The sequence below is a fragment of the Chanodichthys erythropterus genome, chromosome 21 (genome assembly GCF_024489055.1).
Source record: "Chanodichthys erythropterus isolate Z2021 chromosome 21, ASM2448905v1, whole genome shotgun sequence".
NCBI classification, from domain to species: domain Eukaryota; kingdom Metazoa; phylum Chordata; class Actinopteri; order Cypriniformes; family Xenocyprididae; genus Chanodichthys; species Chanodichthys erythropterus.
Genome location: NC_090241.1, coordinates 5,340,234 through 5,368,219, shown reverse-complemented (window position 1 = coordinate 5,368,219; position 27,986 = coordinate 5,340,234). Strand labels below are relative to the sequence as shown.

General features: G+C 37.5%; 1 protein-coding gene across 3 annotated transcripts in view; it reads right to left on the bottom strand.

The window, feature by feature from the left end:
• Window positions 1–365: 365 nt before the first annotated feature.
• dnah9l (dynein, axonemal, heavy polypeptide 9 like) overlaps window positions 366–27,986 on the bottom strand; it is a 53,020-nt gene continuing 25,399 nt past the window's right edge. The window contains exons 38-74 of one of the 3 annotated variants that reach the window (XM_067372898.1): window positions 27,615–27,819; window positions 27,259–27,424; window positions 27,067–27,169; window positions 26,290–26,529; window positions 26,049–26,210; window positions 25,755–25,948; window positions 24,219–24,381; window positions 23,995–24,118; window positions 23,761–23,903; window positions 23,516–23,677; window positions 22,773–23,006; window positions 22,475–22,621; window positions 22,191–22,304; window positions 21,859–22,002; window positions 21,346–21,528; window positions 20,109–20,210; window positions 19,866–20,000; window positions 19,405–19,578; window positions 14,255–14,490; window positions 13,775–13,897; window positions 13,433–13,637; window positions 13,183–13,347; window positions 11,452–11,592; window positions 11,003–11,173; window positions 10,756–10,878; window positions 10,474–10,667; window positions 7,987–8,135; window positions 7,720–7,847; window positions 7,413–7,640; window positions 6,914–7,105; window positions 6,602–6,721; window positions 4,480–4,722; window positions 4,209–4,391; window positions 3,933–4,048; window positions 3,020–3,132; window positions 1,212–1,352; window positions 366–1,102 (exon numbers count right to left, since the gene is read on the bottom strand). In XM_067372898.1, coding sequence (XP_067228999.1) covers window positions 855–1,102; window positions 1,212–1,352; window positions 3,020–3,132; window positions 3,933–4,048; window positions 4,209–4,391; window positions 4,480–4,722; window positions 6,602–6,721; window positions 6,914–7,105; window positions 7,413–7,640; window positions 7,720–7,847; window positions 7,987–8,135; window positions 10,474–10,667; window positions 10,756–10,878; window positions 11,003–11,173; window positions 11,452–11,592; window positions 13,183–13,347; window positions 13,433–13,637; window positions 13,775–13,897; window positions 14,255–14,490; window positions 19,405–19,578; window positions 19,866–20,000; window positions 20,109–20,210; window positions 21,346–21,528; window positions 21,859–22,002; window positions 22,191–22,304; window positions 22,475–22,621; window positions 22,773–23,006; window positions 23,516–23,677; window positions 23,761–23,903; window positions 23,995–24,118; window positions 24,219–24,381; window positions 25,755–25,948; window positions 26,049–26,210; window positions 26,290–26,529; window positions 27,067–27,169; window positions 27,259–27,424; window positions 27,615–27,819 — 6,114 coding nt within the window. In that variant the 3' untranslated portion in view covers window positions 366–854. Of the gene's footprint in view, window positions 1,103–1,211; window positions 1,353–3,019; window positions 3,133–3,932; window positions 4,049–4,208; window positions 4,392–4,479; window positions 4,723–6,601; window positions 6,722–6,913; window positions 7,106–7,412; window positions 7,641–7,719; window positions 7,848–7,986; window positions 8,136–10,473; window positions 10,668–10,755; window positions 10,879–11,002; window positions 11,174–11,451; window positions 11,593–13,182; window positions 13,348–13,432; window positions 13,638–13,774; window positions 13,898–14,254; window positions 14,491–19,404; window positions 19,579–19,865; window positions 20,001–20,108; window positions 20,211–20,996; window positions 21,074–21,345; window positions 21,529–21,858; window positions 22,003–22,190; window positions 22,305–22,474; window positions 22,622–22,772; window positions 23,007–23,515; window positions 23,678–23,760; window positions 23,904–23,994; window positions 24,119–24,218; window positions 24,382–25,754; window positions 25,949–26,048; window positions 26,211–26,289; window positions 26,530–27,066; window positions 27,170–27,258; window positions 27,425–27,614; window positions 27,820–27,986 lie in introns of those variants that run through there. The other 2 variants (XM_067372899.1, XM_067372900.1) reach the window with 2 other exon arrangements.

The window sequence follows — 27,986 nt, the reverse complement described above, 5'->3', positions numbered from 1 at the left end:
TTTGAAACATCTTGTACAGTGTCACTTTTTAAAACTAGTGCTGTTCACAAAATTGTTTTTATGCATTTTTTTTAAATGTTTGACACTGTATTTTATACAATGCAACACATAACAGCAGATTAGAATGTTTTCTTCCTTGGGTATATTGGTATGTATTATATTTATGCTGTATATTGTGAATATTACAAGAGTTAATGCACAACTCTGTAAATTAATAAAGGACAGAATGCTTAATTTACAATGTTGCACAAGATTGTTTATGTGAAAATCACTTTATTTCTCTAAGAACCTGTGGAAAACCTAAATGAGACACCTTTTATGTGCCTCCATCTGCAAAATACTTTTGACGCGAGTCTTCATGCTGTGGCCATCTTGGTACCTTTCCGGGGACAGTACAGCTCCTTTATAATAGGGAGAAATGGGGAAAGACCAAAACCGACTGCCAAGTTTAAATGTCAGTAACATCCAAAAATATGATCCTCTAGTAAATTATTCCTGTTTTGCATTATTTTCTAATTTACAAAAAGGCATCCTAATTTAATGTGTCCTAAAAATAGTGCAGTATTTTAAACATTTCTTATTCATATACAGCATATCTTTGTTTCACATTTTTCAAAATCCTCTTTTATTTCCAGGTTTACACAAGTTTTGGATGTCTGCATGCATGTCAAATCACCACTGAAATATGACAATAATATAATAGATTTTAACTCTGTAGCTTAAATCAAGCCAAAACTGTTTAAACTAATGCACATTGTAGAGTAAGAAAGATCAGGCGATGTTTTTACCAACAAGTTTTGCTTGTTTAAAGCAAGACTTCTGTTCCTGCGGTCACACATGAGTGTTTCTCAGCATCACACACTAAGCAGCAGAGCAACCCCTGCAAGAACCCATTTCGATGGCCTCTCTCTGGTCTTAAGGCTGAAGGTCCAGATATACGTGTTCGCACGCAGTTTGGTTTTATAGACGGGGCATTCGTAGGTATTGCGTGTTTCCTGGCGGTCGTTCGGGATGGCTCGAACCGCTATAACAGGCATGCTGGGAGTCAGTTCCTTCAGGCGTGCTTCTATGATTGTCCCACCCTGAATATCCCAGCGTGCACCTGCAGTCACAAACACTGGCTTTAGAATCAAATGCACCTTAATGGCAAAGATAATATAAAAAAGCATTTTGATTCATTGAGGGTTCTGACTGATAGAAATGATACAGACCCTCCATGTAAAGGCCATAGATGTAGGCTCCCTCTCTGGCCGGCTGGTTAAACTCCTCTTTGAACTTCTTGGTCACATCCACCGTCAAATTCATCTTGTCCAGCGGCCATTCGTTCTTACGTGCCAAACTCTGCATCACGGCTACAAAGGCAGGGAGGGGGGATGGGGGTTTGGAAGAAGTTGCATAACATTGATCAAAAGTGACAGTAAAGACAGAATGTTACACAAGGTTTCTATTTTAAAGTCCCCCTGTGGTGAAAATCAAGTTTTTAATGTTCAAATTCATGTTGAGTATTTTCTGTTTAAAACATTTTTTTGACAGTCTCAAAAACACGGTTTGAAATCGCTGTTGTCTGGGACGTCACAAACTACCTTGTAATCAATCATGTCAACGTGCTGGTGGGCTTTAGCATATCATTAACTATGATCGCTCTGAAGCAGGGGAGTCTCAAGAGAATATATTTTTCTGTTGATATGTAGATTTAGCAATATAACAGGTTTATGATGTATATTATGATATTATGATGAACTATACCACTGACGTTCTGAGTTGTTCAAAGTGTTTGTAAGGATACTGATTGTTAGAAGGCAGCTGTCTGACTCATGAATGGGAACGTGGTTTATGTAACATTAGCAACACATTATAAGTTGTTTGATAACATAGTCGAGCAAAAGGCAAATCATATTAATGACCGTTGCATCCGACGTTGTTAAAAGCGATACCTTTGTGCAGCGTTTACCTCAGTAAGCTGACCGAGTGGATCTCTGAGCTTGTGTGAGCGAGTGGAGGCGGGGCTAATTAGCATACTCATAGATCCACGTATATTAAATGAAGCAAGGGTGTAGAGATACATTCAAGCTTTTTTAAGGAATGAAGATTTTTTTCACAGTAAATCATGTTTAAATATGTCACTTTAGTGAACAACGATGAGTTTTAAGGGATAAAATTATTGACCTCAGGGGGACTTGAAATAAACGCTGTTCTTTTGAACTGTCTATTCTTCAGAGAATCACGGTTTCCACAAAAATATTAAGCAGCAGAACTGTTTTCAACATTGATAAAATAAGACATGATACTTGAGCACCAAATCAGCATATTAGAATGATCTCTGAATTTTAGTAATTTCTGAATCTGGAGTAATTACTGCTTTGCCATTGCAGGAATACATTTTAAAATATATCAAAACGTAATTTTTTTTTTATTATTATAATGTTTCTCAATATAACTGTTTTTACTTTTGCTAAAGAAATGTAGCCTTAAGCCTTGTTTTAGGGGCCGTTCACAGATCGCTTCTTTTGCGCGCTCAAATTCGTTTTTCAAATGTAGGCGCGCTCATAATGGTAGTGACACGGTTGTGACGTGCATGCGATGCATTTTTTCAGGCGCATCGAGATGAATAATCCTGTAACAAAACATTGAAAGCTCAGCCGAACAGCTGATCATAGCTGTACAGTGTAGTTTTTATGTCTCATCTCTATAAATATATCTAGTACTAAAGCTAATGCAAGGGCTAGAAATCATCCTTTGCTGAAACTTCCTCGTCGTCCCGAAGAGCGCAGTTCATGGTTGCATAGCAACGACAGATGCCACGGGAGCGCAAGCGCTTTGGAAGGAAGGAGAAAGCGACACGGCCGCGCTTTCCACGTTTTTTTTTTTTTTTACACGATATGTGAACTGCCCCTTAATGATCAGAAGAGACGAAAAAAAAATCTAACATTAAAAAATAAAAATCACACCAACCCCAAGATTTAGAAAGGTAGTGTATATCTATATCTTTTTATTAGCTTGTGTATGTGTGTTACTGCACCTGTTAGAAAAGACTGAGGGTTAAATAAACCAGAGATCCAGACCACACTAGGCAGAGAGAGATCATGAGTCCAGCTATCTAACTCTCTACAGCGGAGCAACACGTCGTTATACCTGATTGGACACACACACAGACATCACATACACATATTGGGATAATAAAACAGTACAGCTGTTATATAGCTCCAAAACTTAGTGAGAATAATATCTATATAATACCTACAATACAATATAAGCTCTCATAATATTCAATTCAATTCACATTTATTAGTATAGCACTTTTCAAGATACAAATCGTTTCAAAGCAGCTTTACGGGAAATGCATGTCAACATTACAATTTAGAGTGATCTGCGTTATCGCACGTCCTGATTTTGCTGAGTTAGATGCGTTCCTGGGTCAACATATTTTGTTGATCCTGGAACAACATTCTAGTCTGAAAATTTAGTCTTAACCCTATTCCTACCCCTAAACCTAACCCTACCCATAAGTTATCCCAAAAATCAGAGGGAAATGATAGATGAATAACACTGATGTAGAAGCACCAATTCATGATGTTAAGCCTAAACTTGACATAATCTGTAAACTTGTCCCTCAAATCTGATTTGAATGTTGTTCCAGGATCAACAAAAATGTTGACCCAGCAAAATCAGGTTCTGCATCTGTGATCAGTGGGGACTTTGTCCACATTATGTAATAATAATAATTTATAGAAATTTATAATATCCAGCCAAGACAACATTTCTCATTTTCGTTTCGTAAGTTGAGGTACTAAAATAAACAAACTAAATCAACTAAAAATACATAAACACAACAAATTTACTAAAACTTTAAAATTAAAATAAAAACAGAAAATATAAAAATAAAATCTAATAAAACACTATAATAGTATATCAATGATACGAATACTGCTCACCACTGTCCGAGGCTGTATATAGAGGGATAGGCCAGTCTGGTCCAGGTATCGGGAACATTATCAAAAAACAAAGCTGTCTGTATCTGCTCCATCTCTGATGAAATCGCCAGCTCTCCCTACCAGAGAAAATAAGAAAATAAAGTTTAAACCAATAATCAAAAGCCTGGTCTCGCAAACAAGTAGAGGCCGTGACCAAGCAGATTTCATAAATCTGAAATCAATGCTACCATAATACAATCGATAAACTGACACAGAAAAATTCCAATAATAGCACACCTTCAGCCCCAGGTCCAGCTCTTTGAGTGAGCGTCTTATTTCATTGAGGAGCATGTTCATACGCTCACACTCCTGGAAACACACCAGAATGTAGGGCGAGCGTTCAGCTGTTTTGGACGTGATGTCAGACATGTTGTACTCTTCTGGTAGTTTCTCCAGGATGTCATCCAAGATTGTCTTAACCTGAAACCGCAATGGTTTAAACCTTTGTACAAAGCTATCCATTACCTCAACCAATGATCTGCACCCTTTCAACAGCTCAGAAACAGACCTTCTCTTCAGTGGTCTGTGAGGCTCCTTCACCCATGTTGGCGTCTCTGTACTGCAGCTCCAAAAGAGTGTGGAAGAGGCTGTCTGACATCACTGTAAGAAACTCAATCTCAGCGTTTGGATGAAGCCCATAATGCACTGGGCTTTCGTGGGGCAGCATCTCATCTATGTACACATGATAGCCTTGGTAATCCAAGTTAGAAGGCACAACCAATCCTGGGGCTAGTGACAACTTCCTGTCAAACTGGAAGGACAATGGGAAAAGTGTTAGTTTGTGATGATTTTTTTTTATCAGGAGCCAAAATAAACGGGGATCAAGCAATATTGAAAATCAAATTATACTAATACAGATAAATATTTTCATGTTTTGGCCAATAAATGGAAGATAATAAAATTTTATACTAGTAATACTATACAATAACTTTTCATTTGGCATTAGCATTAGTTAAAGGCACAATATGTAATTTTCACCACTAGAGGTCGCTTATTCAAAACAAAGGCGTTGATTTCGTGGAATCAGGTGTTGTCTTCACGTCTACAGTCGGTGGAAAAGAATCTGACAGGACTCGGGCAGAAATCATATTCATGGATGAGCTGATGTATTAAAGATTTATTAATAGGTGTGGCTGAAAGCCATTGGAGCGGATTGAGGTCGCTGGAGCGACTGCAAATGAGGGACGAGCGCCAACACATGACTCGTGAGTAGCGTAACTTTTATTACGCCGCAGACGAGTGTTTCCGTTTCTTCTGGTCATGTGTATGTGGGATAACGCAGCACTTTTTATCATATTACATACATTTGAGTGTTGACAGTTGTTATATTGCTACTCTGTGCGTTCGCTCGGTGGCTGCTGTGAGACACTTGTTGCACACTGCAGTAAGAAATTAAGAAAACAAGATTTCAACAATAAGACTAACTGTGTTGAGCTATATAACAATGATTAGTTTTCTATCAATGAATGTATCCAGACAGTTGCTCACGTGTCTAATAAAACATAATAAAGAGTCTTTGGTGTTTCCATGGTTTCTACAAAATAAAACCAGAAATCAAGGGTAATGTGGGTATGATGTCATTGATAGGCAACACACGGACACGGTCTGTGTCCTGGTTAAAATTGGTTCAGTCCAGAGAAATAAACATTCTTGGAAACATCTGGGATATTATAAGTACACAAGTCAACAAAATATATAACACTGTTCTAGTGGTTTTTGGATATATTAATCCAAAAGTCTTACATATTGTACCTTTAACATGAGCTAACACTGAAAAATACTTCTAAAGCATGTATTAATCATAGATGATTTCAACATTATTAAAATCAAAAGTCATTAATATTATTTAATGGACCTAAGCATGTACTAACAGTGACTAATTGTAGTTTATTAACTCGTGTTAACAAAGATACATAAATACTATAACAAATGTATTGCTCAATGCTACTTAATATTAGTTAAGTTAATGCAAACTAATGTTAACTAATGGGACCTTAATGTAAAGTGTTACCGATTAAATACTATTTTGTTTTAGTACATTTAAAATACAACACTAAAAACTAAAATCAATCATTTTTATTGCTAAAAGTGAATTTTGTAATGTAATGGATATTCATTTTGAGGTTTGCTCTTACATTTAACAGTGTTAAATTATCAGTGTTTTGAAAGATTCATTTTAAGTGATCATTAGACAACAGTTAAAGTAACTTAAAGATACATTAATTAAAAAAAGTAATAATTATATTTTATCAATATATAGTCCATCCCCAGTAAAAACTAAGATCGTTTTAAAAGCTAGAAGTGGATTGAAGCATCACAACATTATGTGCATTATAAAAAATAGATGATCCTTTGTAAATGTACACCAACACGCAAACTTAAACGATGATTCTTTGTCATAATATATAGTGCTATTTACTGATATTTTTGCTATTATCTAGCACTAATTTAATCTAAATCTTAAATTAAGAGTCCAAAAGTAAATATCCCTGATAAATATCCAATATGGACTGATCAATCAAATACAATATTACCATGCTGACTTGTATTTGACTACAGTGGTGGTACTCTTTGTAGAGTGTTTTTGCAGTCATTCAGCGTGCATGTGTGCGTGTGTGTGTGTGTTGTACCTGATTAGGTTGCATGTACTCTTCCAGGTAGGTTCTGCATAGCCTCCTGTCCCAGTCGTCAGTAATGTGACCTCCATACATGATCTCACCAAACAGGTAACGAAGGTCTTCCCATGGTACCTGGGCAACACAAGTTTGTTAACATACACACTCTCTCACCATATTAGTAAAATAAACACGTTTATATCAGTTACCAGTACATGGAATCAATACATTAAGATTACATTTTGTTTAAATTAGTAGATGTAGTGAAACCTCTCGAGATCTGAATGGGGAAGTTTGTTTTCTGTTAATTAACAGTTAATTACACACCTGTGAGTTGGCTTCTAGGTAGTTATAGAGCACATTCACTGATATGGTGAGATCCCCTGTGTTAAATGGGTACTTCCTGTTCCAACCCTGTGGCCCAAATTTCCTTCTTTCAGCCACACAAGCATGGAAATAACACAGAGAGAACAGGATGGTCTTAAACTCCTGCTCACGGGAACACTGGTCCAGTATGTCCTGCACACATGGACGCACACAAACAAATTAGCATGTAATCAAACGAGTTCCTGTAATTCAGTGTTCTCATTTGGCTTAATCATACACATAAGCAAAGATTTTTGTTACATCTCATCCTAGACAAGTCTGAAGCCTTACAAAATTGTGTTCCTTTGTTCGTCACAGCCTATCAGAACATATTTGATGTATAAAATACAGCTATTTAAGCAGGATTTTGGACCAATAGCATTTCACTAGGGGTGGAGCCACCGGCACAGCATGATAAAAACAGAAATGTCACCCTGAGACATTTATTCATGTTGTTTACCTGATCAAAGTTGTCCAGAGCAGCATGTAGGTTGGCCAGCATGCCTGTGGGTGGCTCGTTAGTGATTTTGATGGAATTTTCCAGAATTCCCTGTGGAATGATGTGTTCCTGTGGAGTGGGAGAGGGTTCTGCACTCATGAACACTCGGTAGTCTTGGTGACTGTTCTCACAGCAACATTCGAGAAGCTTCTCTAGACTTCCCAGCCACTTTGCCACCAGGTGAATGTTCTAGACAAAATGCATGCACTTGCATAAGATATATGAATAAAACAACCGAAATATACAGATAACATACACAAAGACACACCTGTAAAATGACCCAGTGGCCTTCTCTAGAGGCCTTTTCCATGGCAAGTTCAGCCACAGATTCCTGGCCCTGTCCCAGAGACACATTATGGAGCTTCCCCAGGTCTATAGTGAAACCCAGCTTCTTCCCTAAACACACATAACATGCACAGAAATACACACAGGCTTTCTTCACAATGTCAGTCCACACACTAATTTTTCGGAACTACAGTCTACGGTTTTACTGGGTTATGCATGAGATAAAAGAAGAGCCAGTATGAATTTTTACCCAGGGACTCAACATCTTTTAGGGGGTCCACTCCAGGGGACAGGATGAAGAAAACAGGGGAAGCAGGGCCGCACTCTTTGAAAGAACGTGCAAACTCCATCTTCCTGCTTTCGGTGTACTGTACACCTAGTTTCTCTTCCACAAAGTTCCTACACACACACACAGGCATGTTTGTGTATATATATATATATATATATATATATATATATACAGTACAGTCCAAAAGTTTGGAACCACTAAGATTTTTAATGTTTTTAAAAGAAGTTTCGTCTGCTCACCAAGGCTACATTTATTTAATTAAAAATACAGTAAAAAACAGTAATATTGTGAAATATTATTACAATTTAAAATAACTGTGTGTACTATTTAAATATATTTGACAAAGTAATTTATTCCTGTGATGCAAAGCTGAATTTTCAGCATCATTACTCCAGCCTTCAGTGTCACATGATCCTTCAGAAATCATTCTAATAAGCTGATTTGCTGCTCAAGAAACATTTATGATTATTTTCAATGTTGAAAACAGTTGTGTACTTTTTTTTTTCAGGATTCCTTGATGAATAGAAAGTTCAAAAGAACAGCATTTATCTGAAATACAAAGCTTCTGTAGCATTATACACTACCGTTCAAAAGTTTGGGGTCAGTAAGAATTTTTATCTTTATTTTTTTGAAAAGAAATTAAAGAAATGAATACTTTTATTCAGCAAGGATGCATTAAATCAATCAAAAGTGGCAGTAAAAACATTTATAATGTTACAAAAGATTAGATTTCAGATAAACACTGTTCTTTTGAACTTTCTATTCATCAAATAATCCTGAAAAAATTTTGTACAATTGTACACATTAAATGTTTCTTGAGCAGCAAATCAGCATATTAGAATGATTTCTGAAGGATCATGTGACACTGAAGACTGGAGTAATGATGCTGAAAATCCAGCTTTGAATCACAGGAATAAATTACTTTGTGAAATAAATTCAAATAGAAAACAGTTATTTTAAATTGTAATAATATTTCACAATATTACTGTTTTTACTGTATTTTTAATTAAATAAATGTAGCCTTGGTGAGCAGACGAAACTTCTTTTAAAAACATTAAAAATGTTAGTGGTTCCAAACTTTTGAACTGTACTGTATATGTTATGCTGTCCACTGTAATGGACATTATTTTAAAAAATAACTAGGCATGAAAAGCAAAAACAATGGAATTTTTTAGGTTTCAGGATTTTCTTTAACCAAACACAGTATAAAGATGATTCTCAACTATGTTACGAAATATATAATAGAATGATTTGATATACTGTTTTCTTTTATGTGAAATGTGTGTAAAATGGCCATAAATGGGTTTTCCCATTCAATACAATGCATTTATACACTATATCTAATTTGTATAATAATGTTTTTAGTGCAACATGTAATGAAAAATAAGCGTAATAATGGGAGTAATAATTGGAAACATTTTCATAATAATATCTAATATTTCATATTTCATCAATTTTTTCCATATTCCCTCTCTTCCCTATTGTCTCCCAAAATGCCTGATTTACATGCTTTAAGTCCTGGTGTCCACTACAATGGACGTATGAAACCGATATCCTATTTCGTAACAGAAAGTCGTATTCTGATTAGAAGCCCCATAACAATTTCCTGAGGTGATGATTTATGATAAACAATTTGAAAATTAATCAGATCTAAATGTTAATTACAAAATATCATATTTCATTTTCATTTTTAAAGACCAAGGAGAGGGAGTTATGGTGAAACCTCCAAACATTTGGTATCTCTGAAAAGCCCTGAATCTGCTCTTTTACAGGACAGACTTAAAACTGTGACACGTACATTGTCAGTGAAATTTGCTATAGTATAATGTCCACTACAGTCAAAAGTCTTGGGTCTCAGGAGGATTTTAAAACATTATTTAGTGTGATTATTAACAGGTCAGTCCAAAAATGATATTCTGTCATCATTTACTGACCCTCATGTCGTTCCATACACATAAGGCATTCGTTCATCTTCGAAAAAATAAATGATGGTATTTCTCTATTTCTTTTTGTCCACCCATTGAAAGTCAACGCAACCAACATTTTCAAACTTCAAAACGTTGCAAAAATGATCCATAGTCCATTTTAATCCAGGTGTTCTGAAGAGACACGACTGCTTTATATGATGAACAGATTTAATTTAGGCTTATATAAACAGAGCTCTCTAAATATGGTAAACGGATGCTCACACATGCTTGATTCATATTGATTATTTTAATCATGTACTTTATAATGTGTGAAAGTTTCAGTTGTCTGGACTTTCAATGGATGGACAAAAAGCATAAGAGAATATTTACCTCCATTTGTGTTCCAAAGACAAGCGAAAGTCTAATGGGCTTCAAACGACATTTTAATTTTTGGGTGAACTACTTTAATCTGTTTCCCTACAATTCTGTTATCCCTTTCATTCTGTCTTTATTAAACACATACTGCATGTCATAGACTTACCGGACAGCATACGTCATCCGGTCGGGTCGGAGAGCCCTCATGAGGATGAGTTTCTGAAGCGAACTCTTGCTTTTCCATTCCTGAGGGAGTTTCTCTTTCTCCGGACACTCCGACTCCACCACTTTCTTCCAGCGTTTGGGGGAACCCTCGATGTCCCGGTCCAGACCACGGAACTCATCGGTGAAGCTCATTGCCTGCAGGAAGACAGCAGGAGTGTTGCAAGTGATAACTGACACCTCTTTGAGCATGTGTTTGTGTGTGTGTTTCTAGGTTTGTGCTTACTTTAACAGCACTCCAGGCGGTGTTGGAAAGGAAGTCGACTGGGCTGACGTAACTATGGTCAATGTTGAAGCGCAGCAAGAAGTCCAGCTCCCGAGGATCCACCTCTTTACTCATTAACAACAACTGATACACACAAACGCCACAAAAAGTATGTCAGAACAAAAAAAAACACACCCATCCATTATAGTGTGTGTGTTTTACCCAGACCGTTAAGAGTGTTTAATGACAGTAAGAGTTTGTGTGTTACCTGAAATGTAAGCTGTGCTGCGAAGGTGAGCTTGTCTCTCTCAAACAAGCCTCTGTTGATGTAATTAAATGTAGAGAAGGTGATACAGTCTATCAGCGTGTTTACTCGGGTCTTTACATCTGAAGAGGCATCTGCGTTCTGCACTGCCTTATGGAACACAACGTTAAATGCCTGCAGAACAAAGATAACACAAACACACACACACAAAAGCAAAGTCAATGGAATTAATGAAACAATAAAATGAATTGATTTCCCTGAAAAGCGTGAGACTGATTCTGTAGTTTTTTTCGAACATCAAACACTATATCAGCCAAGTTGAGTTGGGAGAGGGACTTTGTGCTGACGATAATGGTGCACAAATTACACACCTCAGCTTTAAATATTTCCAGGAAGACCTGAACACCTGTCCTACAGACTGCACACTCAGACACACACAAACAAGGCCACACCTTGAGGGAGAACTGGTACATGGGGTTGATCTTGTTAAGGTCATTGATGATGAAGTAGAGGAGGGATGCTCTGACAGCCACGGCCCGGTAGTGTTCACGAGCCTCGTTAATCTTCACCTCATTAACCTTCGCCTCCAACACCTACACAACACAAAAGCTGAATCAAACTGAGAAGAAACAACAAATGCCAACTAAAAAGAGTGTGAGAAAGGGAAAAGAAAACTCTAAATCTCTGGCTTGTCTAATGTTCAAGGGAATGTGGTTAAAAAACAACAATAATAGCTCTGTCCCGAAGCTCAGAGCGCCTATCAACGCTCCCAACAACGAAGACTGTTCAAAATTATGCTACATTATACAATACTTTGCTTGGGCCAATCTGTGACCACAGAACTCAAATATCACAGAACTGATGTCTATTACTCACAAAGTTCTCCACATTACACATAAATAAACATCATGTTCATTTTGTATATTGGCTAATTTGATTATTTTTTCAGCTATAATATCAAGTGTGTAGTTCAGCAGCAAGTGTTTATCATATTAGATACATCTGAGTGTGTTGAAAATTAAAATGCTGTATTACTGTTACTAAAAATAAAGCTGCATCTGATTATGCTATGATAGCTACTTGACAAAATATTGTTTTTCTCTGAGGCATGGTGAAAACATGCAGTCGCAGAAAATCAAGAAAGGAGCATTAAACAAGACTAAACATGTTGAGCTATATAACAATAATTTATTGTTCTGTCTATAAATGTATCCAAACGGAAATCGAGAGTAACGCAGGTATGACGTCACTGATAGGCGACGCATGGACATGGTCTATGTCCTGGTTAAAAATGCTTATTTAAACATTCTTGGAAACATTTGGGATAATATAAGTACACAAGTCAACAAAATATATAACAATGTTCTAGTGTTTTTTGAATATTTTAATCCAAAAATCTTACATATTTTGCCTTTAATACATCCTTCCTGAATTAAGGAAAAAAAATTGGCCAACCAAACTTTTGAATGGTAGTGTAATCTAATCCCACAAAAGATTTCCTACAAAACCAGTGCAGAAATGACAAAATGTCAGCAGATTCCATCTGATCCTACTCCGATCTTAAAGGGTTAGTTCACCCAACAATGAAAATTCTGTTATTATTGACTCACCCTCATGTCGTTCCAAACCCGTAAGACCTCCGTTCATCTTCGGAACACAGTTTAATATAGAAGGATGAAATGGATTCAATGGAATCAATTCAATGGAAAGGAAAGAGAAGACAATGCTGAATAAAGTCGTAGTTTTTGTTATATTTGGACCAAAATGTATTTTCGATGCTTCAAAAACTTCTAACTAACCCACTGATGTCACATGGACTACTTTGATGATGTTTTTATTACCTTTCTGGACATGGACAGTATACCGTACATACATTTTCAATGGAGGGACAGAAAGCTCTCGGACTAAATCTAAAATATCTTAAACTGTGTTCTGAAGATGAACGGAGGTCTTACGGGTTTGGAACGACATGAGGGTGAGTCATTAATGACAGAATTTTCATTTTTGGGTGAACTAACCCTTTAAGGATCCGTTACATGCACATGCCTTCAGTAGCAAGGCAGCTCACTTGGGTTGGAACAGAGCTAATGCGAGTCAGTGAGAAATGTGGAGGAAGGAGAAATGTTTGACAATGATTTCCACATATTTGGTTTTCCAGGAAAAATAGTTGAAAATATACAAACCTTCATCTCAATCTCAGCAGCTGTATGTTTAGTGCTCTCGAGTTTCTCGACCAGAACGTTGTCTCCCAGGAAGTTATTCTCAGCCGCAGAGAGACGTGTCAATAACTCATCCTCAAGCTGCTTTAACTCGATTTTAAATGTGTTCTGCTGTTTAGTCAGTTCTGACTGCAGACACACACAAATACACACAGATAGCTATCAGTAAGACTTTACTCAAAAGCTTGTTCAGGTCTCACACACACATTCACACCTTCAGATGTTCGAGGTCTGGTCTCTCCAGGCTGACCACCTCCGCGAGTAGCTGGTCCTCGAGCCCGTCCCGGGTGACAGTAAAGTTGATGAGGGTGGTCTGGGCCTGGATCTCAGGTTTATAGTGTGGGTTTGCCAGCTTAGTGTGCAGAATCAGACGGAAGTCAGGATGGAAATAACATTCCTTATCCCCCACCTTAATACATCTGCAGAGGGGAGAAAAGAGGCATGACGAGGCTAAGATTAATGTTTGTTATATTGCTATATTTTCGCTATATTGATACTTTTTGCTTACTAGTGTTTTTGTAAATATATTTTGTGGTGTTGTGTTGTGCTGGTCTACCTGCCCTTCTTGATGGTGTGTCTGCCCAGCAGTGGATCAATAACCGGTTCAATTGTCTCCTCCAGATTCTCAATCAATACAGGCTCTCCTGAGACCACGGCCTGTTCAATCACATCCACATACCTGCAGCAAAACAGACACAGAGTAAATTAAGTTTCTAAAATAAATGACAACACCAAGACAACATGAAATGGCATTAGCAATGCATTTACTTGCATTTTTTAAGTAAAAAGGAGAGAGAATGTTGGACAAGCTTCGATTTTATCCATAAGGATTAAATCCATCAAATGTACACAGAGACAGTTATTGCATTTTGATGAAAATGTCCTATTTTATTGTGCACAAAATCTTTATTTAAAAAATTAATAATAATTATAAATATTCTAAAAAATATTATGTAATACTTATAAGGTCACTATTTTCACATTGTGTGAAACCTCTTGGGATGTAATTTCTGTTGTATGTTCACCAACCGCTCACCCCTTCTGGCTGAGGTTAATGACCTTCAGGCTGTTGCCATAGCGACTCTTGAGCCACTTGATGCCCTGCAGCTGGGGGTCAATAAGCAGAGGCCAGCGCTCACAGTTAGTCAGGATTGTGGCATTCTGAGTAGATATCTTATCACCTGGCAAACCCTCGTTATTCCACTTAGCAATGGTGGCACCATCTGTTAACATGGAGATGGGATCTAAGCCCTCAGTCATAGGGATGGGCACCTGAAAGTCATCAGGAAATACAGAAAGAGAAGAACAGATTACGTTTTTATACTAATATTTATATCTTTTTAAGAGATAGAATAACATTCTGTTATTGAATGATGGAGAAGGGCCATCTACAATGGACCTGACAACAAAGTTGCTGCATTAAGCACACTTTCCCACCGTTGGGCCAAACTGTTCTCATTGCTTAACCGTTCCATTTCGTGCCGATACGGCCCAGCCGGCACAGATTTGATTTAATTTTCCACTGTGAACAAAGCTCTCTGGAATGTAATACAAATGCATCAGTCGTTGCCTTGTATGAGAGTTTACAGACAGTATGAGAGTACCGCGTTGCTATTTACATTTCCCATCTTTCCAATTGCATTTTCGAAATTAAGATATGGATGTCTAACAATTTCCTGTGCTTGAATATTTCCAAAAATCTGAAGTGAAGCTTCTTGGATCTCCCCATTGGACCAACTTTATATTAAGTGGCCTTAACTACTGTGTACTTACATTTAAATTAATCATTTGATACATTGCACTTATTGTGTACATACATGTTTTTACATTGTACTTATATTTTAAAAACACCTGCATGTAATTACATCTGTAATTAATTTCTGTAATTACATTTATAATTACACTGTTGACCCACCCCTACCCTTAAACCTACCCATACCACCAAAGCTTTCCCTAACCTTACCCGTATCCCAACTCAATAGCAGCAAAAGTGTTTTGCAATTCAAAATGAACCCAATAAGTACACTGTACTTAGTTTTTGATGTAAGTACATAGTAGTTAAGGCCACTTAATATAAAGTGGGACCTCCCCATCCACTGTGAAATGCTGGATCTTTAGCTTTGTCTGTTGATGGTGTTTCCTTGGAGTCATTTGAGCTTTTTGTGCAGAACACTGTTAAGACCACGTTCTTCCATCTCAGAAATACTGCACGTCTACCATCTATGCTGACATTTTCTGTTGCTGAAAGGTTGATTAACTCTTTTGTTTTCTAACATATAGACTATAGTAATGCTCTTCTCTTTGTAGTTTCCAAATCTTGTATTAACAAACTTCAATATCTGCAAAATTCAGCAGCTAGAATTCTATCTGGGGCTAGGGTTGTTGACCATATAATCCCTGTTTTGGCATCATTGCATTGGCTTCCTGTAAAATGCTTAGAGAAAGCATCTTTTAAAGGGGCTCTATGTAGGAATGACACCCAGTGTTCAAAATAGGTACTGCAGTCCAAATTCAAAATATTGTTTGGCCCGCCCCCTCGTTCAAAGACGCGGGTTGCCACCTTTTACAGCATATGGTTGCCAGCAACAATAGGGAGCGCAATTGACAATGAAAGCTGAGGAGACACTGTAAGCTGATGAGTTGATTTATCTGTTTGATATGCTGTTGTTCATAGAGATATTTAGATGGATTCAGAGGCTTTTTAGTAGAGATGCACCGATTGCAATTTTCTTGGCTGATTCCGATTTCCGATTTTTTGTTAGTGAGATCGGCCGATACCGATTTTTGCCGATTCCGATTTTCTTGAACTATAATTGACAACATATAGAAAAAAAATCTACTTTTCTTCAATGAGGAGTTTTATTTTCATTAAAAAAAAAAACAAGTAAAAGTCAGTAATAAAATATAAACAGCTCAAATAAATGCAATAGAATAAAGAGAGCTATGAAACTAAGTTTTTCGGGTTAACTGGGTTTTTATTCAGGTAAGAACATTCAGTGTTATTTTACATTGGTTACCTTAATTTCTGTAGTCTTTATTGTAAATAATTCTTACCATTAAAGTTATAAAGCGTATTCAGTCAAGAGCAGAAAGTGATTTTCTTTGTCTCTTGTTCTTTGATTAACATGACAGACAGCAGCAGGAATATTGGACTGCTGTCCCTTTAAGAGTTTATGAACGGTGTTCAACGGACCCAATAATGTTACACACGATAATGGGTTCGCTTTCTTTAGCTATTTAATGATTCAAAACTGGCTGTGTTTATCTGAATATTCGCAAAGATTGCCTGTGCCGCTGGTTTTGACATACGTTTGTATGTATTTGACAGTTTAAGCGTAGGAAGGTGCTTATTTTGGTACTTGTGTCTCTGTTTTGAGACTGAGCGTGGTTTGTACGCTTCACTTAAATAGATCAGTAGTCATTTTAGTAATTCCCGCAGGTCTCGCACTCACACCGAAAGCGCGAGACCAGCGGGAATTACTAAAATTATGCGCAGTACAAGCACTACTTAACCGGAGCGAATGAGACGAGAGAGTGAGGAGGCGCCCGCGCGGGTGTGTGTCACTTCACCGTGACAGAGAAGAGCGGAAACGCGCAGCTGACGTTATTGCCCGATTCTCTGACCAGTTTGTTTGCTGGTTTCCATGGCTGCAATATGCGGTGTTTTTCGCCAACTGGCAACCTGTGATGTCGAAATACTATTGGATAAACTGCAGCACGAGGTTTCGCACAGACCAAAACAAAAACAGACATTCTGACACTGAAGGCACATTTCAAAGTAGAATTTCTAGCTGTAGCTTTGTCTTTCTGAGAAACAAGTAGGTAAACTTAGCATGTTTCCTAAATATCTGCAAACATATTGGGGTATTTTTATGCTTTATTAAAGTAAAAATCTTACATAGAGCCCCTTTAAAGGTGTTATACAAAATAGATGTATTATTATTATTATTATTATCAACTTGTGTTTACTTCACTCAAATAGAACAGGCAACAGACAAACGATCAGTCTTGAGTGAGTGAGTGAATGAATGAATGAGGCATTTATTTAGCGCTTTCATATGTACTACTGTACACCCAAAGTGCTTTACAATCATATCCGGAGATCTCTCCTTAACCACCAGTGTGCAGCATCCACCAGTGCACTCACCACACACCAGCTGTAAGTGGAGAGGATAGAGAGAGAGATAGAGCCAATTTAATGGACGGGGATTATTAGGAGGCCATGATTGGTAAGGGCCAATTGAGGGAATGTTGCCAGGACACAGGGGTTACACTCCTACTCTTTACGAGAAGGGCCATGAGATTTTTAATGACCACAGAGAGTCAGGACCTCGATTTGACGTCTCATCTGAAGGACGGTGCTTGTTACAGTATGGGGTGTTAGGACCCACACAGACCACAGGGGGAGCTCCCCCTGTTGGCCTCACTAACACCTCTTCCAGCAGCAACCTAGTTTTCTCATGAGGTCTCCAATCCAGATACTAACCAGGCTCAACCCTGCTTTGCTTCAGTCGGCAACCAGTCTTGGTCTACAGGGTGATATGGCTGCTGGCCATTAAGTGGCAATGTCACTACACGCCTTCTACCAGCTCGTTTCAGCACAGTTAGATAACCATGCTGAAAATTCCAGGTCAAGAATGCTTTGTAATCGTGCCGTGCCAGACCAAGCTCTAGTGGAAATATAACTGGAACCATTCCATACCGTTCTTAGAACCATTTGGCCTGATGGTGGAAAAGCGGCTAAAATTGATACTCATTTCACAAGCAGGTTATCCAATTATAACATCATAAGGTAGCTGGCATACAATTTGTAAAGGCTCTGTAGCAAAAACATCCTGTTTAATTCTAAGAAAGAGGGTTAAAATGGTAACAAAAAACTAAACATACATTATGAGTGGGAAAAAATAAAATGCTATAAAAGTGTCAACATAAATTATTTACTTAAATACTTAAATGTAACGCTCTACTGGGTGGTTGTTCTGCTCGGCTTTTAAACAGACTACAGTTGGTCCAAAATGCGGCAGCTAGAGTTCTTACTAGAACCAGAAAGTATGACCATATTAGCCCAGTTCTGTCAACATTACATTGGCTCCCTATTAAACATCGTATCGATTTTAAAATCTTGCTACTTACTTATAAAGCTCTAAATGGTTTAGCTCCCCAGTACCTAAGTGAGCTCTTGGTGCATTATAGTCCTTCACGTTTATTGCGATCTCAGAATTCAGGCCAGTTGATAATACCCAGAATATCAAAATCAACTGAAGGCGGCAGATCCTTTTCCTATTTAGCACCTAAACTCTGGAACAATCTTCCTAGCATTGTTCGGGAAGCAGACACACTCTGTCAGTTTAAATCTAGACTAAAAACACATCTCTTTGCTCTTGCATACACATAACACATTATCAATACATTAACATTTTTCAAATCCGTTAAAGGATTGTTACGCTGCAATAATTAGGTCGGCCGGAACCGAGAACATTTCCTATAACACTAGATATACCTGTACATCAGAATAAGAATGGCATCTACGCTAATATCTGTCTCTCTGCTTATCCTGAGGTTTGCCGGGTGCTGGATCCAGGCCGTATCCAGATCAGATGGAGAACCTGCGTCTGGACCTGACTACAACGTAGCCCAGGAGACAATGGGCCTAAAGATCCAATTCTGGCTGCATCTATAATTCAGATTTTTAATCCCCGTATCCACTTACATATATTATATATATCTTCCAAGGGGTTTTTTCCCTCCTAGGACTTTTTTCCCAGTGCTAGCACGCTGGGTTTTTCTCCTAGGGGGTTTTTTCCACCCCTGGGAGTCAGCCGACATTGGCTTAATGTAGCACCATCTTGTATATGTTACATATTACCACGCTTGTTTGTACAGCTTATTTTTAACCACTTCCCTTTTTCTGTGCTTCTAATATGTAAAGCTGCTTTGAACAATTACCAATTGTAAAAGCGCTATATAAATAAATTTGACTTGACTTGACTAAATAATTTAAGTACCCTGTTATTTTATGTAAAGTTTACACTTCAGATTTTTTTTTCTTTGCATGTTAATTTTGTAGTATATGAACTTGAACAGGTGAAACAATACACATTTTTAGCACCACAATATCCTTTTGATATGGAAACAATGACAGAAAATCAGTTTTCAAGATAAACAGTTTCACAATCACACACGTACCTTCTGGGCACGCAGGTAAGGCATCCAGAGGTTATAGAGTAACTCCTCTCTGTATCTCTTTGAGAATGAGCCAGCGTATGAGATGAAGGCTGCAGTGAGGAGAACGTCTCCACACAGAGTGGATTCCTGCTCGCGGTACTGAGCCACAGAGTGAACCCAGCGTACGTTTTCTGACTGAAATACACATGCATTTACATAAAAACACATTTTTTCCTGATATGGAAAATTTAAATAAATGATTGATCTCCAACAGCAATGCACATTTGGTATGCCTCATACAGAAATTTACCATATCAATGGTAGATATATAACAGTTTTTACGATAACCAACATGATGGCTGATTAAAAATGTATACGTAGTTTATAGCGGCATGTATTGTAGAGTTTTACATTTAAAATTAGTGACAACATACACATACAAATATTGTCTAAAAGACAAAAGAAGTGTGTTGTATTCTGACCTCTAAACCCTTGACCAGACGGTTGGCCAGCTTGATGGTGTTGTTGGTGTGGTTCACCTCATCCTGACAGCGGAGTTTCTCCGAGGTTGCTTTTTCAAATGCAGCTTTCAGTGTGTCCAAACTATCATCCAACTCCTCCACATTTCACACACACACATTTGACATTATACAGTGCATCTTTGTAAAACACTGATGGGATATTGTGTTGGAGAGAGGGAAAGAGAGCAAGCGAGAGAGACTTACGGCCAGCTTCTTTCTGATGACTTCTAACTTTTCTGCAGCCTCAACCAAGTCCGCGTTGGCCTGAGACAGACACATCCTCTTCACCTCCACCTCACAGAACACCTAATTAAAGCCAAACACATATTTAAACACACAAACACAATACCAGAATGTTATACTCTGGAGTTGTTTAATGAGCACTGGATTGTACTGGAGATGGATGATTCTTCGGCAAAACAAAATTATTGGCAGACATTGAAGGTCAACACTTGAAGATGCAATAATAATCACAGGTGACAATAATAATAAGTCTCTTATGCTCACCAAGGCTGCCTTTCTTTGATCAAATACAGTAAAAACAGTAATGTTGTGAAATATTATTAAAATTCAAAATAACTTTTTTCTATTTTAATACATTTTAAAATTTTTTTTTTTTTTTTTTTTTTTTTTGTGATGGCAAAGCTGAAATTTCAGAAGCCATTACTTCAGTCCTCAGTGGCACATGATCCTAAATGCTGATGTGGTGCTCAAGAAACACTTATTATTATTATCATCAATGTTGAAAACTGTTGATCTCCTTAATATTTTTGTGCAAACCTAGAGATTTTTTTAGGATTCTTTGATGAGCATGAAATACAAAAGGAGGTTTATTTGAAATAGAATGTTTTTGTAACTTATAAATGTCTTTACTCTCATGTTTTAATGCATCCTTGCAGAATAAAAGTATTAATTTCTTGCAAAAAACAAAAAAACATACTGACCTCAAACTTATGAATGGTTGTCTATTTATATATTTATAAATCACAATAGACATACCAGGTTCTATATTAATTCCAAGTTTAAATAGTTATATATACTCAGTTGGGTCACGTTGAAATGTTTGTCTATGTTGTTGTATAATTTATTGACCTGAACAATAAAACAGCAAGTGTTTACTCACATACGTCTGGACAGAACAGCATGGAGGAGAGAAGCAGAAAAACACACTGTAAACAATACAACCACAAAAACTTAATGATAATAGAGTCATACACCCACAAAAGACATTAGCAGCACTCTGTTACCAATCTTTAGTAAGTGAAATCACACTGGCAACTTTTGAGTTTTTGTAGTGTTTATATGGATGCATTCATTTTAAAATCTTGCATGTTGTAGTTTCTACTTCAGTAGTTAATAATTACATATTACTGCTAATTATAAATAGTTATTAATGCAATTGGACTGCACTGGATCTGATTAATTATCTAAGGAGCAGAACCTCATGGAAGCGGATGATGTTAATGACCCAGGCACAGAGACCGGCCGCTGCAGAGGATTTCAGACGGACAAACTCTGGATTAAACTCTGGATCACTCAGATACTCGTCTTTGATCACACGCACTGTGGCTTCAGGGATATGTTCTTTATCAAAATTAACCAGCGCCTGTAAGAAGTCATCCACCTAAACAGGCACAGAAACAAAAAAAGGAATAAATATACCCAATTTACCTCTTTGCATAACCTGTCGAGTTACAGTATACAGTAGTTTCAGTACCAAATAATTCATACATCTCGACAATCAATATGCCATTTGACAACTTCAACACTCAGCGTTCGATGAAAATTGTTGTGCTCCAATTTGGGCAATTTGAGCCTTTTGCTTATAGATGGAATACGAGGTAAAAGCCAGATTTCAAGAACATGGCTAAAATTAAATGTCAGAAACATTTGCAAATCTGACTCATGGAAACCATGAGAATAAATCTTAAATGTCAGCTCTGCACACACTCACTTTACTCATGACAACTTTAGATGCTTTCCAGCTGCGGTCCTTTGGGATACGGCCGGCAGGAGCCAGCAGCACTAAAACAGCTGCAGACACATTCGATACGATGGCGGGAGGATTGGGAAACGTCCGCAACTCTGTTAGATTCAGCTATACTCAAACACACACATATATAAACACAATTACTCTGGACAAAACAAATCAAGTCTGCTCATCAAAACAGATCTTTTGGATTGTGAACGAGAGGACAGTTCAACACAGAAGACAAAACACACACTCGTTAATCCCCAAACTATAGTTAAGTACATATATTCACTAGTAAACACACTAATACACACCCTGTTGAGTGTGTTGAGCGCTGCATTAGCTGCCTGTAAAGCCGGTTCTGCTTTCGCCAAATCTGCTTCAGTCTCCTGCTGCTGTTTGGTCACTTCTGCTTGGATTGCTTCTACCTGATATTGCAATCATTATTACACATTTTACAATAATTATTATGATGCTTACCCATCGATAGAATTTTTAATATAAAAAAACAAGGACGGGGAATTATGTAATATTCTAATATGCCGATGTGTGTGATTTTGTGCATGAGGGTGGGAATATCTGTATGTGCGTGTTTCACTCTTTGCTCCTCTGCATCTGCTACGCTCCTCTCCTGACTGAGTTTTTCACTCTGCTGGCCAATTTTAGCGATGAGAGCTTCAGTATCAGTATTTCTTAGCTGCAACTCCACTTCCTGTGTGGCCAATTTAGCCTTTAGATCCTCCACCTGAGAGAGAGAGAGAGAGAGAGAGAGAGAGAGAGAGAGACAGATAATGTCCAACTTAAAGCTCTGGGACTGAGAATATGGTGTAATGATTAGGTTTATTTAACATTTATTTTAAGGTTAAATTTAATTTTTGCAGCTCCTTCAGGTTGACCTGTGATGCAGTGTTCAGTAGTTTCTGCAAGCCGTTCTCCAGACGTTCCATTTTCTGTCTCAATTCCCTTCTTTTTGTGCCCAGCAGGTTGCCGTAAAGTTTCATGAACTCCAGGAAGCTCTTGGGTGTGGTGTAGTTGAAACGTTTTTCATTCTGCTGATATTTTACGCTGACTTCATTCACACTGGTGTGAGCAAATGAGATAAACTCACTGATGGACACTCTCACCTCCGGCTACACAAAAGAAAAGCATGTCTGGGTTAATGAATTTACACTACAGTCTTAAAGTTTGGGTAGGTACGATTTTTTAATGTTTTTGAAGTCTCTTATGCTGACCAAGACTGCATTTTTTAGATAAAATATAAAGACATAGTTCATCCAAAAATTTTTTAAAAATTTGCTTCAGAACACCTTTATTAACTTATATTTATGATGGATGAATGCATTTTTTGCACCGTTCACTACCATTATAAAGCTTAGAAGAGCTAGGATATTTTTTAAATATAACTGATTGTGTTTGTCTGAAAGAAGATAGTCATATTCACCTAGGATGGCTTGAGGGTGAGTAAATCATGGGATAATGTTCAGTTTTGGGTGAACTATCCCTTTAAGACACAGTTTTTAAGTACGGTATATACAGTACTTTTCAATCACAGGTGAAATTAATGCACAAAAGTATGCAAATTAGAATGCTGCTATGGTTTAATTATTTTATATCACCCTCACTGTCCCTAGACTGTTACCTCCAGGTCAGAGATGTTTTGTATAAAAGTGCTGCTGACGGACTGCAGTGCATGCTGGGGCCAAGGATGAAACCAGTCAATGGAGGTACAGTTCACAATGGCCGGAAACTTCCGTGCACGTGTACGAAGAGTGAAGCCAACCGGAGAGAAACACAGCACCACCTACAGTGCAGAAGGGGCATGACATTCACATATTCATACATCATATATACTTAGAATACAGTTTTCTTAATAAGGAAACCAACCTTGAGCTGCCTGCGTATACGATCAATGAAGAAGTTCCAGCAGTTTTCACGTGTATCCAGAAAACCAAGCGCCCTCAACTCCACACGAATAGAGGTGATGATCATATCAACCTCTTCCTCACTGAAGAGGTCAGGTATATCCCCTACAAACACATATATAAACACAAACACACTGAGAGTTACTTTCAGGATTCAAAGGAAGAAGAAAATATGAGAGGAGTTTGCAATGCGTACCTGATGCTAGCATGTCGTTGATCAGGACCAGGAATCTTTCATCAGGAATCTGGGCATCTGTGTGCAGGAAGACTGTGCCGATGTTCTTCACTCCCACCTTTATGTACAATGCAGCGATATCACTCTACAAAGAAAGCAATAAGGATAGAATTAGGACAACTTTTCACAATCTTATTAAGCTTCAAACAAAAAGAGATAATTGAAAGGCAGTGTGGGTGTGTTACCCTCAGGTCGCTGATGCCATAACCCTTCCTCAGTGTGATCTGAAATACTTCCAGGATGCTGAGAAAAGCAGCCAACCGACAGAGACTCTGTTTCCCACTCCCACCAACTCCAATCAGCAAGGCATTCCCCATAGGAGACTCAAGAATACGACTTATCCTACAACTGCACACAAACACACACATATAACGCTCACAGATTAGAGATGGGTGATGATATGGTTTACATTTTGCAGTCATACAAGAAATCAAGCTATTGAGATTTATACTATATAGCATATCACCCTACGCAAGTATACTATACGTATGCAGATATAGTTGGACATACACTACCGTTCAAAAGTTTGGGATCGGTAACATTTTTAATGTTCTATAAAGAAGTTTTGTCTGCTCACCAAGGCTGCATTTATTTAATTAAAAATACAGTAAAATCAGTAATATTGTGAAATATTATTACAATTTAAAATAACTGTTTTCTATTTGAAAATACTTGAAAATGTAACTTATTCTTGTGTTGGCAAAGCGGAATTTTCAGCATCATCACTCCAGTCTTCAGTGTCACATGATCCTTCAGAAATCATTTTAATATGCTGATCTGCTGCTCAAGAAACATTTAATGTGTACAGATGTACAAACTATTTGTGTACAATATTTTTTTTTCAGGATTCTTTGATGAATAGAAAGTTCAAACGAACAGCGTTTATTTGAAATATAATCTGTTGTTACATTTTAAATGTCTTTACTGTCATTTAATGCATCCTTGCTGAAAAAATAATAAAAATAAAAATTCTTACTGACCCCAAACTTTTGAACGGTAGTGTATAATGCTACAGAAGCTTTGTATTTCAGATAAATGCTGTTCTTTTGAACTTTCTATTCATCAAGGAATCCTGAAAAAAAAAGTATACGACTGTTTTTAACATTGAAAATAATAATAAATGTTTCTTGAGCAGCAAATCATCATATTAAAATTATTTCTGAAGGATCATGTGACACTGAAGACTGGAGTAATGATGCTGAAAATTCAGCTTTTCCAACACAGAAATAAATTACATTTTATATTATATTCCAATAGAAAACAGTTATTTTAAATTGTAATAATATTTCACAATATTACTGTTTTTACTGTATTTTTAATTAAATAAATGCAATCTTGGTGAGCAGACAAAACTTCTTTTAAAAATGTTAAAAATCTTTCTGATCCCAAACTTTTGAACGGTTGTGTACATATATATATATATATAACTTTATATAAAGAGACATCTTTGCAACGAAATAAAAGCCAAACAGGTATATAAGTATATTTTATAAGTATAAAAGTATAAGTATATACTTTTAATATATTTCTCAGCGATAATATAGATTACAGATGAGGTGCTCACATTTCAGAAAATGTCAACTTTTTTGATTGTCAACTTCAGAAAGTCAAACTAAATTTTATATGAGCTGTTTTATGTTTTATTTATAATGTTAAAAAATTATGTTAAATACAGTTTAAAACCTGAATTGTGTGATTTTGTTATTTTCGAGCAGGCTCACATGTGTTGCATGGCTTCCTCAAACAGCACCAGATTCATGTCAGAGTGCAGCTCATTGTAGTGCTCAAGAGCATCCATCAGGGTCTTCTGAAGCTTCTCCAAGTCAGTCACCTGTGCATAACGTGGCTCGCCCACACCAAAAGCGAAATGAGAGTAGATCAATGGCTGGTTGATAAATATAGACTCATCTATACCCTACACAGAGAAAGAAAAAGAAAGAGCAAAAGATCTTTTTAGATAATTGGTCTTCCAGTTCACAGGTGACCCCACCTGGGATTTAAAAAGTTCTGCTCACCTCAAAGTATCTCTTGCCTGTGTCTAGCAGAATCTTGTTGAACAGCTCAACGTCTTTCTCCTCCATCAGTTTGTCTGAGTACACACGAGAAGACTCATGGAGCCAAAGGTGCACCAGGTCTATAGGGTACCGCACATGCTCTGGCAGAGCGAAGAGAATTCCCTACACACACAGACAAGCATGTCAACACTAATGTGTATAAAGTGGCCACAAAGTAGGCCATAGTTCCATAGACACACACCTGGAAGATGTTAGAGATGTCTCTGAGGTTGAAAATGTAGTGGAAACGAATGGCTGTGGGCAGGAAGTTCTGGCTCATTTTCTGATGTAGACAAATGGCAGCCTGGACAAGTGTGCCGACCATGCGACTAACGCCATAACTGTAGCCACCCTGCTGGAAATGACCGCTCAGAATACTGCTGTATATAGTGCTCAGAGCCTCCGCACCAGGGAAATGTACAGCAAACACTGAAAAATGCCTCTGCCAGAGGGAAGAATGAAGATAGAAAGAAGTGGGGAATGTAAAAACATGGCATTTCTAATGAAACTGTAAGGCAGGCTAACTGTGCTTGAGGGTTTCATGTGAGTTGGAATTTATGGTTACCTATAGTCTACTTTTCAGTATTGTGCTGGACTTGTCTGAAGCCTTAAACACACCAAATTTTCCTTTACCGACTTACAATGGGGTGCCTCAGGGTTCAGTACTTGGCCCTCTCATTTTCTCGATATACACGACATTACTGGGCCCTACCATCTGCATTTTATTATCACAGCTACGCTGATGACTTATCAATAATAATAGAATCCAGGTAAGCCAGGAACCAGGAAGTACTGTTTGATGACCAGATGAACTTAATGGAACATATAACATGCTGCACAACTCCTTGTCCAATTCATGTCTACACTGGATTCTAGACTGTATATGTATTGGTTGTTATAATTACATATAATCAAGGATGAAATATTGCTATGGTTACTTTCAGATGAGGGCTGGATATGTATCGGTTGTTATGGTTACCTGTAGCCGAGGGTTAACTGAGAAGCTTCCTGCTGTTGGGTTCATGCAGGTGATGTACTGACAGTTATGAATCTCCTTGAGGACTAGTCTCTGACGGTCATACCTACAAAATAGAAACATTAATTTAATCAAAAGCACATTTAAAAACTATAAATGTTTCATCTATATGCTTGGATGCACATTTTCTCATACCAGTGTGAGTAGTCCAGGTGCTGTCTGATAAGCGTATGTGGCTGAACAGTGCCATACGCATCTACCTCAGGCATGTTCAGGTCATCCACAAAGTAGATGAGCTTCTTATTACCAGGAGGAGCAAAGTTCCGCCCTGCCTTCTTCTCCAGAGGCTTCTCCAGTACACCTACATTGGAAATAATGCCTGTAATTTGTATGATGATGTCCTCCTGCATACCTTGCAAATGTGTCCATGCATTGGCATGCATAAATGTGAAGTGATTTTTTTTTATATTGTCGCAAATGTCTCCGTTATTGTCTTTGTGTTTATGAAAGAATATGGTGTGTACATACACAACTTTCATCATCTTACTCACGCTGTAACATGGCTGAGGTTGTGTAGTAATTGAACGGTACTTTGGCCACCATGAATTCTTCTTTAAGTTTAGAAATCTTATCCCAGACCAGGATAGTTTTTCCTACACCAGCATTTCCTACCAACATCACTGGCTTCCCCTTCTGCAGAAGCAACTCAATGAAGTATGTCAAGCAGATCGTCTCTGCCGATTGCACCAGCACCGTCTGTACACATGAACACAATTTTAAGAGGTGAATCTTTGCAGCTTTATCTCTGAATTTTGGTTGAACTGTCCCTTTTAGACCATGCAGGAAATTAAACTGTGTTTTATGAAAACAAAGTATATAAGACAGACCATATTTTCTGTATTCTGTATTTTTTTTCGTAATTG